This window comes from Miniopterus natalensis, chromosome 7 (assembly GCF_054644295.1).
Source record: "Miniopterus natalensis isolate mMinNat1 chromosome 7, mMinNat1.hap1, whole genome shotgun sequence".
Classification (NCBI taxonomy): domain Eukaryota; kingdom Metazoa; phylum Chordata; class Mammalia; order Chiroptera; family Miniopteridae; genus Miniopterus; species Miniopterus natalensis.
The window spans coordinates 20,035,912-20,048,027 of NC_142087.1; the positions used below are offsets into that span (position 1 = coordinate 20,035,912).

A 12,116-nucleotide genomic window follows, 5' to 3' on the forward strand; every position below is an offset into this window, starting at 1 on the left:
TATAAATAGATATTCAGAATACCTGTGGTACTGAAATTTCATGGAGGATGATTATGAAAACAAATGTTTCAAAAGGCTCTTTAGAGGGGCAGTAGTGAAGAAATGCTGAGCAGCACTGGCATAGAGCATGTACCTGAAGGTTTAAGTTCCAATGCTTTTCTTACTAGCTTAGGTGTGTTTCCTTGGGCAAGTTATTTAACCTAAGCCTTAGCCTATTTGTCTGTAAAATGGGAATAATAATGGTGACTACATCTTAAATTATTAGAAGTTATAAAGGAGAAAATCCATTAAAAATTCATATTGCAGTGATTGGCTCAGAACAAATGTGCAATATGTGTCCATTAGTGTACTGTCAGGGGTTTTTGTAAAGAATATTTTGGTATTGGAAGGGAGTTGGGAGCTGTTCTGTGTTGCTCAGTGGCTAGAGCATCCACCCGCGCCCCAAGGGGTCTAGGGTTAGATTCCCCGTCATGGGCATGCACCTGGGGTGCAGGTTTGATCCCTGGCCCCACTCAGAGCACACATGGGAGGCAACCAATTGATATGTCTTTCTCTCATTGATGTTTTTCTCTCTCTCTCTCCCCCTCTCTCCCCTCCCTTCCTTCCAGTCTCTTTAAAAAGCAATAGGAAAAATGCTGAGGATCAAAAAAAAGAAAAAAGAGAGAAGGAAGGGAGTTGGGACTCTAATGCCTTTGTCATTTCCTCCCAGTTTCTTTAGGATACATGTGTGTATATATATATGTGTGTGTGCATATATATGTATATACATGTGTTTATGTATATTCTTTATATATTCTTTATATATATCTGTTTTAAAGTGATTTATTTTTACATTTCATCTTTTTTGAGATATAATTATCATGTAACATATTAGGATATATGATTGATTTAAAACAGCGCATTGATGAGAAAGCCATCGTAACAGTGATAGGACTTTATAATGTTAATGTTGATTCCAGTGACTCTTTCTTTTGCTGAAAAGCTTCTCTTTCTTTTGGATGTTGAGGTTTTGTGGAGGTCCTTTACTTTGTTCCTCAACTGTCCTTTTTTGGCCTAAAGAGCTTTGGGGGTTTTCATAAATTGCAAAACAGCAAATTGCAAAACCTTTTATATCATATTAGTCTTCACTATTGATGAGACAGGGTAGAGAGTAAAATGGTTTCTATCAAATAAAGAGTAAATGGAAATTTACTGTACATCATCCATTATTACTAACTCAAAACATATATATACATATATATATTTATTTATATAATATGTGTGTATATATGTGTGTGTGTTCTCTTTTTCAAGGTGGATGTTTATTGGAAAAAATACCTTACAACTTTAAATAAGCAAATGAAAGCTGCCTTCTTTGGTAGAGGCAATGTATTTATAAGACATGGGTTTGCTTACCTTTTAAGCTCACTGCTGCTCCACAGGCCCTCACCTCACTATATTCCTGGCCCAAAGTCTCACCTTTTGTAAGCCTCGGCCAGTGGATCTCTAAGAGTGGTCCTTCGACCAGCAGTAGCAGTAGCAGCACTGAGAGCTTATTCGAAATGCAGATTATTAGGCTCCTTCCCAGATCTGTTAAATGAGAAACTCTGGGGGAAGGGCCCAGCAATCTGTGTTCTAACAAGCCCTCCTGGCAAACTCTGTTGCATTGAAATGTTTGAAAACCACCGTGCTATGGAATACATGTCTCATAGATATTGATGGAGAGATAAAAAATAAAAAATAGACCTTCTGAAAGTTGTCTCCATTTTTCTGCAGTAAAATGCTGCGAGAGTCATAATCCATCAGCAGTTGCCTTGGAAATGAGGGGTAACCATGTATTTCACATTTCAAGCTAGAGCACATGTTGTGACAATTAATACTTGAGATCTGGACGGAGTGGCTCCTTTGGTATGGGGAGAGTATAGAAACTTGCAGCTATGTGGGAGGTGGCAAAAAACAGGTGGAACTGAAAATGGATATTCGTGTATTTCTGGGTCAAATCCGGCCTTGCATGGTAAGCATGCCAAGTTCCAGCTGATCCTGGAATGTTAGAGGTGATTATGGAGGAAGCAGGCAGGGAGCCGAGATAAATGATCGTTTAACAGAGGAACTGCGGCCGGAAGAGTGGGGTCAAGAAAACAGTGAACAAAGGAGCTTTAATTTTGAAGGAGAAAGAATAACCTCGAAATAGCAGTTTCTGACAGTGAGGCAGCCTTCTGTGTTCCAAAATATAAATCTTGAGCAGTTTTACTCTACCAGCTTTAATATTTGATTGTCTGGGATCCCTGCAGTGAATTGCCACCAAGATTTCGGTTAAGATCTTGCCAGAGACTCGTGTCAGATGCTCTAATATGAAAAGGAACTGACCTGAGAATAAGTTGCACCTGCAGGTTAATCCCAAATTCACCTGGAGGGGCGATGTGTGCTGTGCACAGCCTGTTGGAAACTTACGTTTTGCCCAAATCTAGAAGAGTAGGTGATGAAACAGAAAATACTGCTATGATTTATTGGAAATAGTGCTCTGAACTCTTAGTGTATAATCTCATAGGAGCTGAAAATAGTTTAAATATTATTCTTTTATTATAATATCAAACTTGTTTCCAAATGTCTTTCTGGGTATTTAGAAGTAATTTTGAAATTAAATTTAATTAATTAATTAATTAATTTTTAAATATATCTTTATTGATTTTAGAGAGAGGAAGGGAGAGGGGGATAGGGAGAGAGAGAGAAATATCAATGATGAGAGAGTCACTGATCGGCTGCCTCCTGCACGCCCCCGACTGGGGTTCAAGCCCGCAACCCGGGCATGTGCCCTGACTGGGAATAAAACTTGGATCTCCTGGATCCTAGGTCAGTGCTCAACCACTGAGCCACACCCGGCCGGGCTATTTATTTATTTTTAAATTCTAGGTGAAGTTCTATGCAACAGCATGATCCTTGTAAAACATAGATTTCAAATTGTATGCTAAGAGTGAATCTTAAGAATATCAGGATAAAACAGAATGGCTTTCCTTAAAAAATTAAATACAGAGCTATCATGTGATCCAGCTATTCTACTCTGGAGATATATATATGTGTATATATATATATGTACTGAAAACAGTTGAAAGCAGGGACACAAACTGGTCTTTGTAGACCCCTGTTCATAGCAGCACTATTCACAGCAGCCCAAATGTGGAAACAAAAGTGTCCATTGGCGAAGAATGGGGAAACAGAATGCACTATATGCATACAATAGAATATTATTCAGCCCTGAAAAGGAAGGAAATTCTGACACATGCTACAACATGGATGAACCTGGAACACTTCATGTTAAGTGAAACCAGCCAGACACAAAAGGACAAATATTGGATCACTACTTACTTGAGGTCCCAAAAGTAGTCAGATTCATAGACAGAAAGGTGAATAGTGGATGCTAGGGGCTGGCGGAGGAGGGGTGGGGAATTAGTGTTTAAGGAACATGGAGCTTCAGTTTGCGAAGGTGAAAACTTCTAGAGATGGGTGGTAGTGACCTATGTGGCACTGCTACTAAACTGGACATTTAAAAATGGTAAGTTTTATGTTATATGTTTGCCACAGTGAAACAGGAATGCCATGATAAACTTTCATTTAATTTTTTTTATTAAATCAGTTTTTAAGCATAATTCACTATAACAGTAATATACATTTTTATGTGCCATACATTGGTGTAGGCACTTCACCCAAATTTTTAATTCTCATGAAAACTTTCTGAAGTAGGTATTATTCTCTCTCTCTCTCTTTTTCCGGTTGTGGTTGTGTAGAATAAGGCACCAAGAGGGGACAGGCAGAAATTTGAATCCAAGGGGACAGCCTCTATAATCTGGCTCATGCAATAAAATTTACCAGGTAGACTAAAGCCATCAATGTGCTTTATCCACCAGAAAAAGGATCCCAAATTCCCAAATTATCTCTGTGTGTTCTAATTTTCATTACAAGTCCTTTTGATCAAAGGAGATGAGATATCATAGTTATAATGTGTATGAAAAATTTGAAATAAACTGGTAATTTATGTCTGTTTAAAAAATGCAGTTCCTGCAAAGGCCTAAGTATTTCAGTATAAAAATCCATATCCAATGACATGTGTTTCCTTGTGCAGATGGTCTGCCTTTCTGAAAATTGCCAAAAGGAAAGAACACAGGTTTTAGAAATGTTTAATATTATAATTACAGTGCCTGCAGTTTTTGCTTTATGATATGCCTGCTTTAAATTTGTCTATGATGTTTTATTTTTTAGTGTGAAATTTAAATTTATAACAATTTTGTGTATATCCTTTTGAATATGTAGAAGATGGCCTTATTTACTGTTATCTTGGAAACAGCAATGCCCAAATGCTATGTTTACTCTCTTGAGCACAATTAAAAATAGTCTTATAGAGCAAGTGTAATTTAAAATATCATCTGAAGCATCTATTTTAATTAATTTTATTCATATAAAATGTATAACGATACTTGGTAAAATTTTTTAGAAAACTAAATAGAGCTTTTTAATAGAAAATATGTCAATGCCTTTAAAAATATCTTGTCTTAATCAATAAGTAAGTATATGCATCACTGGACTTTTCCTTTACAAGTAATTCCCAAATATTCTGCATATTACTAAAGTACCTCAGTTATGTAATTAATAACTCTATGCCATTAACAATGCCATGTCTAATTGTTTGAAATTTTTATTAATAATTGATGACCTTGGAGAAACTCTTAATAATTATTCCTTAAGTAACTGCTGGGTAGGACTTTCTACAACAATATATATTGATATACATGTTTTGTTCTTACTTTTCTAGGACTCCACTATCGTCACTCCAATTATTTTGAGGTCTGACCCTCAGGGATTTTTCTTTTACTGGACAGATCAAAACAAGGTAAGAAGTGATATTTGTCTTTCTTACATTATCCAGTTGGTTGCTGACTTGCAAGTTATTTATTTTATCTACATAAGTGTATCTATTTCATAGATGACCCTTCCTAACTTATTTAAAGATTCTACTTAAAAAGTATATCTGATATCGAAATGTTTTAGGATTTCCCAAGGACTCTAGTCTGACATATTAGATGTGCTAAATCCTAGAACAATTGGTATTTTTCAGAAGAGCATAGGAATATGAATTACATTTGTTGTAGAATAAAATTAACCAGTATTACTGATTTAAGCCCCCCCACCCCCTCTACCCATAAAGAATGAAGAAAAATGGTGAGAAAACACTTGTGATCTTAATGTCTATAACTTTGGCTTTTCCTTTCTCTTCCCTCTCCCACTGCCCCTTTTAAGGGTTCTCCTGGCCTCCGCGGGACTGTGGCCCTGATCATTTGTTCACACTAGAAAATCCAGACTAAGATTCCTTTAGCCTACACCTTCAGTTTTTCAGGAATTTCGTCCCATATTAGCTTTCTGTTCACCATATCATAAATTCAAGATCTCATTTATTATGAAACCGATTCAGATGATTTCATAATGAATTATTAAAAAGTGGAGTATCTGGAGATCGTAAGATTTATTTGGAGTTTAATGGGCAGTTAGACCAGAATATTCATAGAAAGTGGTTATTATTTCAAGAGACAATGCTACAGTTCTGTACTTGAACCTACGAGGCCACGGAACACAGGATATTTTGGCCCTGTAAGTTCTGATATTTGGAGCTGGGATAGGATTTATCGAAAGGGCAAAATACATATTGAACACAATAACATACCTGGCACCAAATTGTGAGGTGCTGTTAGCCTTTTAATATCCCTATTAGGTGCCTGTACCCAGATTTCCTGGAGTTAGTCCATCTCACCTTCTGTTTTCTGGACAACCTGGATTTCACCTGTGGGCAGTGGTATGGAACTGGCCCTGGGCGATGGTTGGTTTGGGGTCAGGGTTGAGTCTGAGTGAAGCTCTTAGTATGCTGGGGAGTAGTGTCTGGTCCCCAGGGCCAGTCCTGAAGGGGCCTTTTCACACATCATCAAAAGGCAGGTTTTAGCCTGGTGGCCCTGAAGCTTCCTTCTGAGTATGGGTTCCCTGGAATTATGTCCGGCCACAGAATCATCTCTAGCCGCAGGTGTTGGAGGCTAAACTATAGACCCCAAGCTAATGTCAAGCGGTGTACTTGAGTCAGCTTTCATATTCAATGTTCATGGTTATGACTGGGTGTGTTAATCACGGTGGCTTTGACATGCTGTTTGGTTTCCTGCTGTTATGTATAAAACAATGGCTTGAAAGAGGTTTGTGTGTTTTTTTTTCTCCTAAAGGCTATTTTTAGAACTGTTGAAGCTATATTCACGAAAGATATATTTATAATGCCAAGAGCGTTTTAAAAGTTTGGGTATTTGTATGAGACGCTCAACTGTCAGCTTGACTTTTCAGCTGGTAAATCAAGCTTCTTTAAAAGCAACAGAAGATATTTGGGATTTTTAAATAATTCATGGCAACTCAGCTAAGATCCTGTCTAAGACCAATCATAAATATTTCTTTGCTTAAGAAAGAGAAAGGTTCCAGGGCCAAAGTCTCTTTGATTCCTCTCTATTGTTCCGTGAACCCAGTATTTTGACCCATGCTTATTTTTACATGTTGGGAAATTTCTTTCAGTTTTTTATGCTAACCATTTCTTCTTGCTTGTAATACTGCTTATGACTAATTAAAACGATGGGATAGCAACTTCTTTTCTCTCTTTATTACTTTTCTTTTCACGGATATTAATCTTACAGTCCCAGCCACGAGATAGTAACTTTTATTTTTTACTTTTTAAATACCTGAGTCATCCCTCAGTCATGTGTTAGAGGTTGGAGGTTTATTTTTCAGTCGGTGATCATATATCAGTAACCAAAAAACGAGAAGATTTAAGGAAAAAAATGAAACTTTCCTTGCTTGCAGGGTTGTCATTTTCCCCTGGCCTTCAGCCCGGGCCTGGAACCAGAGGAGCGATCCATCCACTTGTGGGCGATGGGCTCCTCTGAGTGTGTGTGAGAGTGGGCGTGTGCTGGAAGAGTGCACGCTGCTCACAAGTGAGGGTGGCAGCCGGGCTTTGCGTCCGCCTTTGCATAAGATCCTTTGCAGGTACCGGCTGAATGGTGCTGTCAGGATGTTGTTTACAGGCCCGCTGTCTCGAAAGGACTTTTTGCTGGCAATGCCTCTTAGTGATGTGACTCTATCACATGCATTAGAGAGAAGGTATATCCGAGAGGAAAGGAGGAAACTTTGACGTCTGCCCGCGGATTCTATGCACCATTAGCCGGAGGCGGTGCGGTGCTGAGGGTAATGGGCCTCTCCCCTCCTGTCTGCGCCTTCCCCACGCGTCTCTCCTCTGCCCACGGGCCCGCCCCGAAACGCTTCTATTAGCAACCACGGGATGCCTGTCTGCTCCCTTTAAGAAGCTCTTGGTAAAGAATATTGTTACATGGCTTTTCTTTTTATAGCCCTGGAGGAAAATCCTAACATTTTACACTATATCTTACCCACGTCCTGTCTCCCGTCTTGGTTACATTATACCAGGGACCAGAGCCACCCATTTCAGGCCACTGATTTCACCTTCAGGGACAATGACATGCTCCTTTCTTTACCTAACCCCTCCTTTGGTTTGTCACCGTGGAAATGGTAGGTGGCAAAGAAGACAGGCAGCTCAGATGAGAGATTTAGGAATCAAAAGCCAGAGCCAGCAAGTAATTTTTAGGTAGCTTTGGCGAAACACTGAGAGCCTGTCTGGGACTGGTAGAAGCAGATAAATATGCACAGCCTCGTACGAGATACATATTTATACTCTGTACCCGAGATGCACTTATTTTTATTACTCTTTCCTCTTTATTGTCGGCTCTGTAGAGCTTACCTATAATTAGCAAGAACGGGTTTCTGAATATGACTGCTTAAAGCCTGGTGGTGTTTCTTGCTCAGTGTGTATTATGTGAAGAGGATCCATTTATTTGTCACCGTGGGGGCAGGGGCTCTGCACGGCCTGAGTATTTAAGAGGCTGCCCGCAGTAGGCCGTGCCTTTTCTTTGGAGCTATGCCACATTGGGACCAGAAGCCAACACAGGAAGGGTTAGCCATCAAAACCACCTGAGCCGCAAGAAGAATCTGCATCACGATTTTGGAAGAAACGCTAAAGACGAAAAAAGGGGTCAATGTCAAAGAGCTAATAAAAACTTACCCTGCTAGATATGAAACAAAGTAGACCTTTGCCTTGCAACTCGATGCCCTGCTTCTGTGCCAGGGTTGGTATAAAAATAAAACGAGTCCCTACTAGTTCAGATCCAGGAAGTTCAATATAGTTCAGCAAACTCTTCCTTGTATCCCTAAAACTGGAGTTGGGGGCGGGGCAGAGGCCATAATTAAATTAGAAAGAAAAAGGGGGAAAAATACACATTTTAAATGAAGGATTCCAACTACTGTCTCTCTCTTTTTTGTTTTGTTACAGATTTTGTTTATTTTCAATTTTGCAGATAATGTCCTAACATATTCTTTGTGCAAGAGAATGAAGCAACATAAAAGTCCTTCACCCTCCCCACCATTGACCCCAACCCCGGTCCTCTCTCCAGAGTCAACACCGCCCACAGCTTCATGGTCTCTTTCCAGGTGGCTTTTAAATGAAGCTGTCCATGCATTACCGATGGACACATTTCATTTTGTTTTGTTTACATCCATTTGTATCCTAAATAACATCATATTATTTTTACTGTTCCACAAGCTTGCCTTTCACTTGACAGATGTCTTAGAGAACTATTCATGTAAGTACACGTGTAACTACCTCATTCTTTTAAGTTGCTCTATCGTATCCCGTGGAATGGATTACTACATTTTATTTAACACAAAAGTTTCTCATCGATGGACTGTTGGTGTTTGTCTGTATCTAATTTGGGGCTATGGATAACAATCCTATAATACCCAGCTGTGAGTACCCCTCTCTGGGTATATGGGCCAGGGTTTCCCTTAGGTAGATTTCCAGAAGTACAATTGCTGATTGAAGGCTATGCCTATCCTAAATTTTACTGAATATTGTAGATGTGTCATTTTATAATCCTGCCAGTCTTGTGTGAGAGGAACTGTTTCCTCAAGCCCCGCCAATGCTATTGAGAAACATTTTAATTTTTGCCTTTCTGCTATAACTGTTGTACCTCTGTTTTATTTTACTATTGCCTTGTTTGCTGGCAAGCTGTGTATATTTTTATACATTTATGGACCATTTCTATTTTCTCTTAGGTGAATTACCTACTATATCCCTTGCCTTTTGTTGAGTGTTTTCTATGTATTCTAGATGTTATTTCTTTAGCTGTTTTAAATGGTGCAAATACTTTCTTCCTGTCTGTGGCTTGTCTTTGAATTTCTTAATTTTTAACTTAGGCTTGACAAAAGATGACTTGACAGTTTCAACTTTGGTATATTCACATTTCAACCTTTTTTCCTCTTTGCTTTATTTAGGCCTTTCTTGTTTGTCTTCCTCACTGCCATCATTATTAATTTAGGTTTTTAATCCATGTAGTTAACTTAGTCCATTAGGACTGCTACTACAAAATACCACAGACTGGGTGGCTTATAAACAACAGATGCTTATTTCTCACAGTTCTGGAGGCTGGAAGTCCAAGGTCAAGGTGCCAGTAGGATCCATTGAGGGCCCTCTTCTGGGTTGCAGACCTCCTGTCGCATCCTCATGTGGTAGAAGGGGTAGAACTGGCTTAGGAGACACTAATGAAGGCACTACTCTCATTGGTGAGGACTCTCCCTTAGGACGTAATCACCTCCCAAAGGCCCCTTGTCTTAATGCCATCCTTGGGCTTTAGGTTTTCAGCAATGACGTAATGTATTTTGAGGACCGGTTTGAGGTGAGGCTCTAAATTTGATTTCTTTAAGTGGGTAGCCCTGTGTTGGTGGCTCCCTTCTTTCTGGTCAGATCCAGCTATGACAGCACCCTCTCCTGTGGCTTTCTTCTAGTTCAGGGTGTCGCGGGTATGGGAGGTAGGAGCTGAGATGGCAGATTGACCTCAGTTATGCTCCCATTTCCTTCCTAATGCTGACACCTGTACCACCTGCCAGGTCTGATGACCCTAGATTTGCTCCTATGTTTTAATGCCTTTGAGCATTCACACCATCTCCTACTTCATTTTTGTTCCATTTATCTTCTGCCTTTCATACTTTGTGATTCAACAAGTGCAGCCCTTTCTGTTTACCCATGATTGTAGATTGTGAATCTAACTTTATACCTGCATATTCAGTCATTTCTGGGAACTCAGGACAGGTGCGATGGGCTCTACCATCTGCTCCATCTGCCATCTTGTTCTGGCCGGTGCTTTTACATGAGACACCATTGGGGATCCTTGCACAGAGCGATGATTAAGTGTCTATTAATAGCAACTATAGACTGCCTTCTCTTATGATAACCTTAAATTATTTTATAGCATTCAAAAGCAAAGTTTAAAAATTAAATATTTACATAAGCCATAGTGACATATTTCAGCATAAGAGTCCAGAGTTCAATAATGTTTTGAATGATGCAATATAAACTTCTACAAGAAAATCTAGGAATATCTCATTAAAAAATTAGTCTGGCTCCTATAAAGAACCACCAGGCACCACCCATTTCATTAATCATTGTTTAGCAATGGTGCTTCCTCTTTGGACACTCTTCTTTAGTATATCCCAGAAACATCAATATTGACGTTCATTGTGTATGGTGAATGGCGTAGGGCACTGAGCAGTAGATTGAATGCAATGATGGGGTTATAAATTAAGAAGATGAACTCTATTCATTTTTATTTGGTAGCTTCCACCAAAGCCTAAAACAATAACTGATATTACCTCTGAAAAAAGCAAAATGCATCTGAGGATTGCTCTTGGAGGACTGGAATTTTTGCCTGGCTTGGAACATACACCAAGCATTGCTAAGTAACCAGTAGCATGTATGGCCTAAGTCTTTTCCTTTCCCCTAGTTGAAGTTTTGAAGAAATTAACAGCCAGAGCAGACACAGCATGAAGTCCATACTGACGTCCTTAGTGCTCCAGAGCCCATAAGTTGGAACCTAGTAGCCAGAATTCATTCCTTTGCTTTTTCTGGCCACTAGAGCTCACACCGCTCCTGGGAAGTTCCTGGAAATTAACACCCAACCTGACCTAAGGAGTTTGATGGGTAAATACCACAGTTCCCTCACCTCTTGGGTGGAAAAATTCAAAGGTACATGGTCTCTGTGTGTTTTCCCAGCTCTCTCTAGTGGGATTAAGCCCATTTACACACAGTGGTAACTGGCTTGAAAACATACCCTTTATGGGTTTCCTTCCCTTCCTGTCTTGTTTCCCCACTCCTGCTGTATCCTGGAACAGCTTTTAAAATAAACTAATTTTACCAGAATCCATGTATAGGAACTACTTAATACTTGACAATGTAATATAGATGCCCCCTAATTGAGGGTATTAAAGGGATTCCTTAGTAAGAGGCACTGGAAGCTTTTAGGTGAATACTTTGTTTTAAGTCAGGGCAGTTTTCTTAAACTCCCAATTAGGGAGACAGGAGGGTTGTTACGAAAACTGGGTTTGAAATCAGATGTGGGTCAGAGTTCTAGCTCTACCTTATATTAAATGTCACATCTGGAGAATATCTTCAGCAGACTAAGCTTCGGTTTCATCATCTGTGAGATGAGGAATTACCCTTTAGAGTTGTTGCTAAATGTGATACGTGAAGTGTCTAGCACAATACCAGGCAGTTTATAAACTCTCAGACCTTCCTGGTGGCTTTAAAAAAATTAATAATGAATTTATTTTAAAATTTCATTGTTATTGAGGTATAATTGGCAAATAAAGATGTAAGATATTTAAAGTATACAATGTGATGATTTGATATAATATACATTGTGAAAGGATTTTCCCCGTCTAGTGAACACATCTATCACCTCACATATTTTTGTGTAAGAACATTTCGGTTCTACTCTCTTAGCAGGTTTCAGTTATACAATACTGTGTTATCAACTGTAGACACCATGTAATGCCCTAGATTCTCCGACCTTACTCATCTTATAACTGAAAGTTTGTACCCTTTTACCAAAACTTCCCCCTCCCGCGCCCCCATACCTTCTCCCTGTTTCTAGCAACCACTTCTCTATTTTTCTGCTCTCTGTTTCTTTAAGTAGATTTTTAAATCTCTGTCTGGCTTATTTTAC

The 12,116-nt window shown here is 39.2% G+C and overlaps 1 protein-coding gene across 1 annotated transcript in view; it reads left to right on the forward strand.

Annotated features, from left to right (window-relative positions):
* The window catches only part of PLCB1 (phospholipase C beta 1), a 531,624-nt gene that overhangs the window by 11,469 nt on the left and 508,039 nt on the right, over positions 1 to 12,116 (forward strand). The window contains exon 2 of the mRNA XM_016212033.2: positions 4,784 to 4,861. Within this exon, the coding sequence (XP_016067519.1) occupies positions 4,784 to 4,861 (78 nt within the window). The remainder of the gene's footprint in view (positions 1 to 4,783; positions 4,862 to 12,116) is intronic.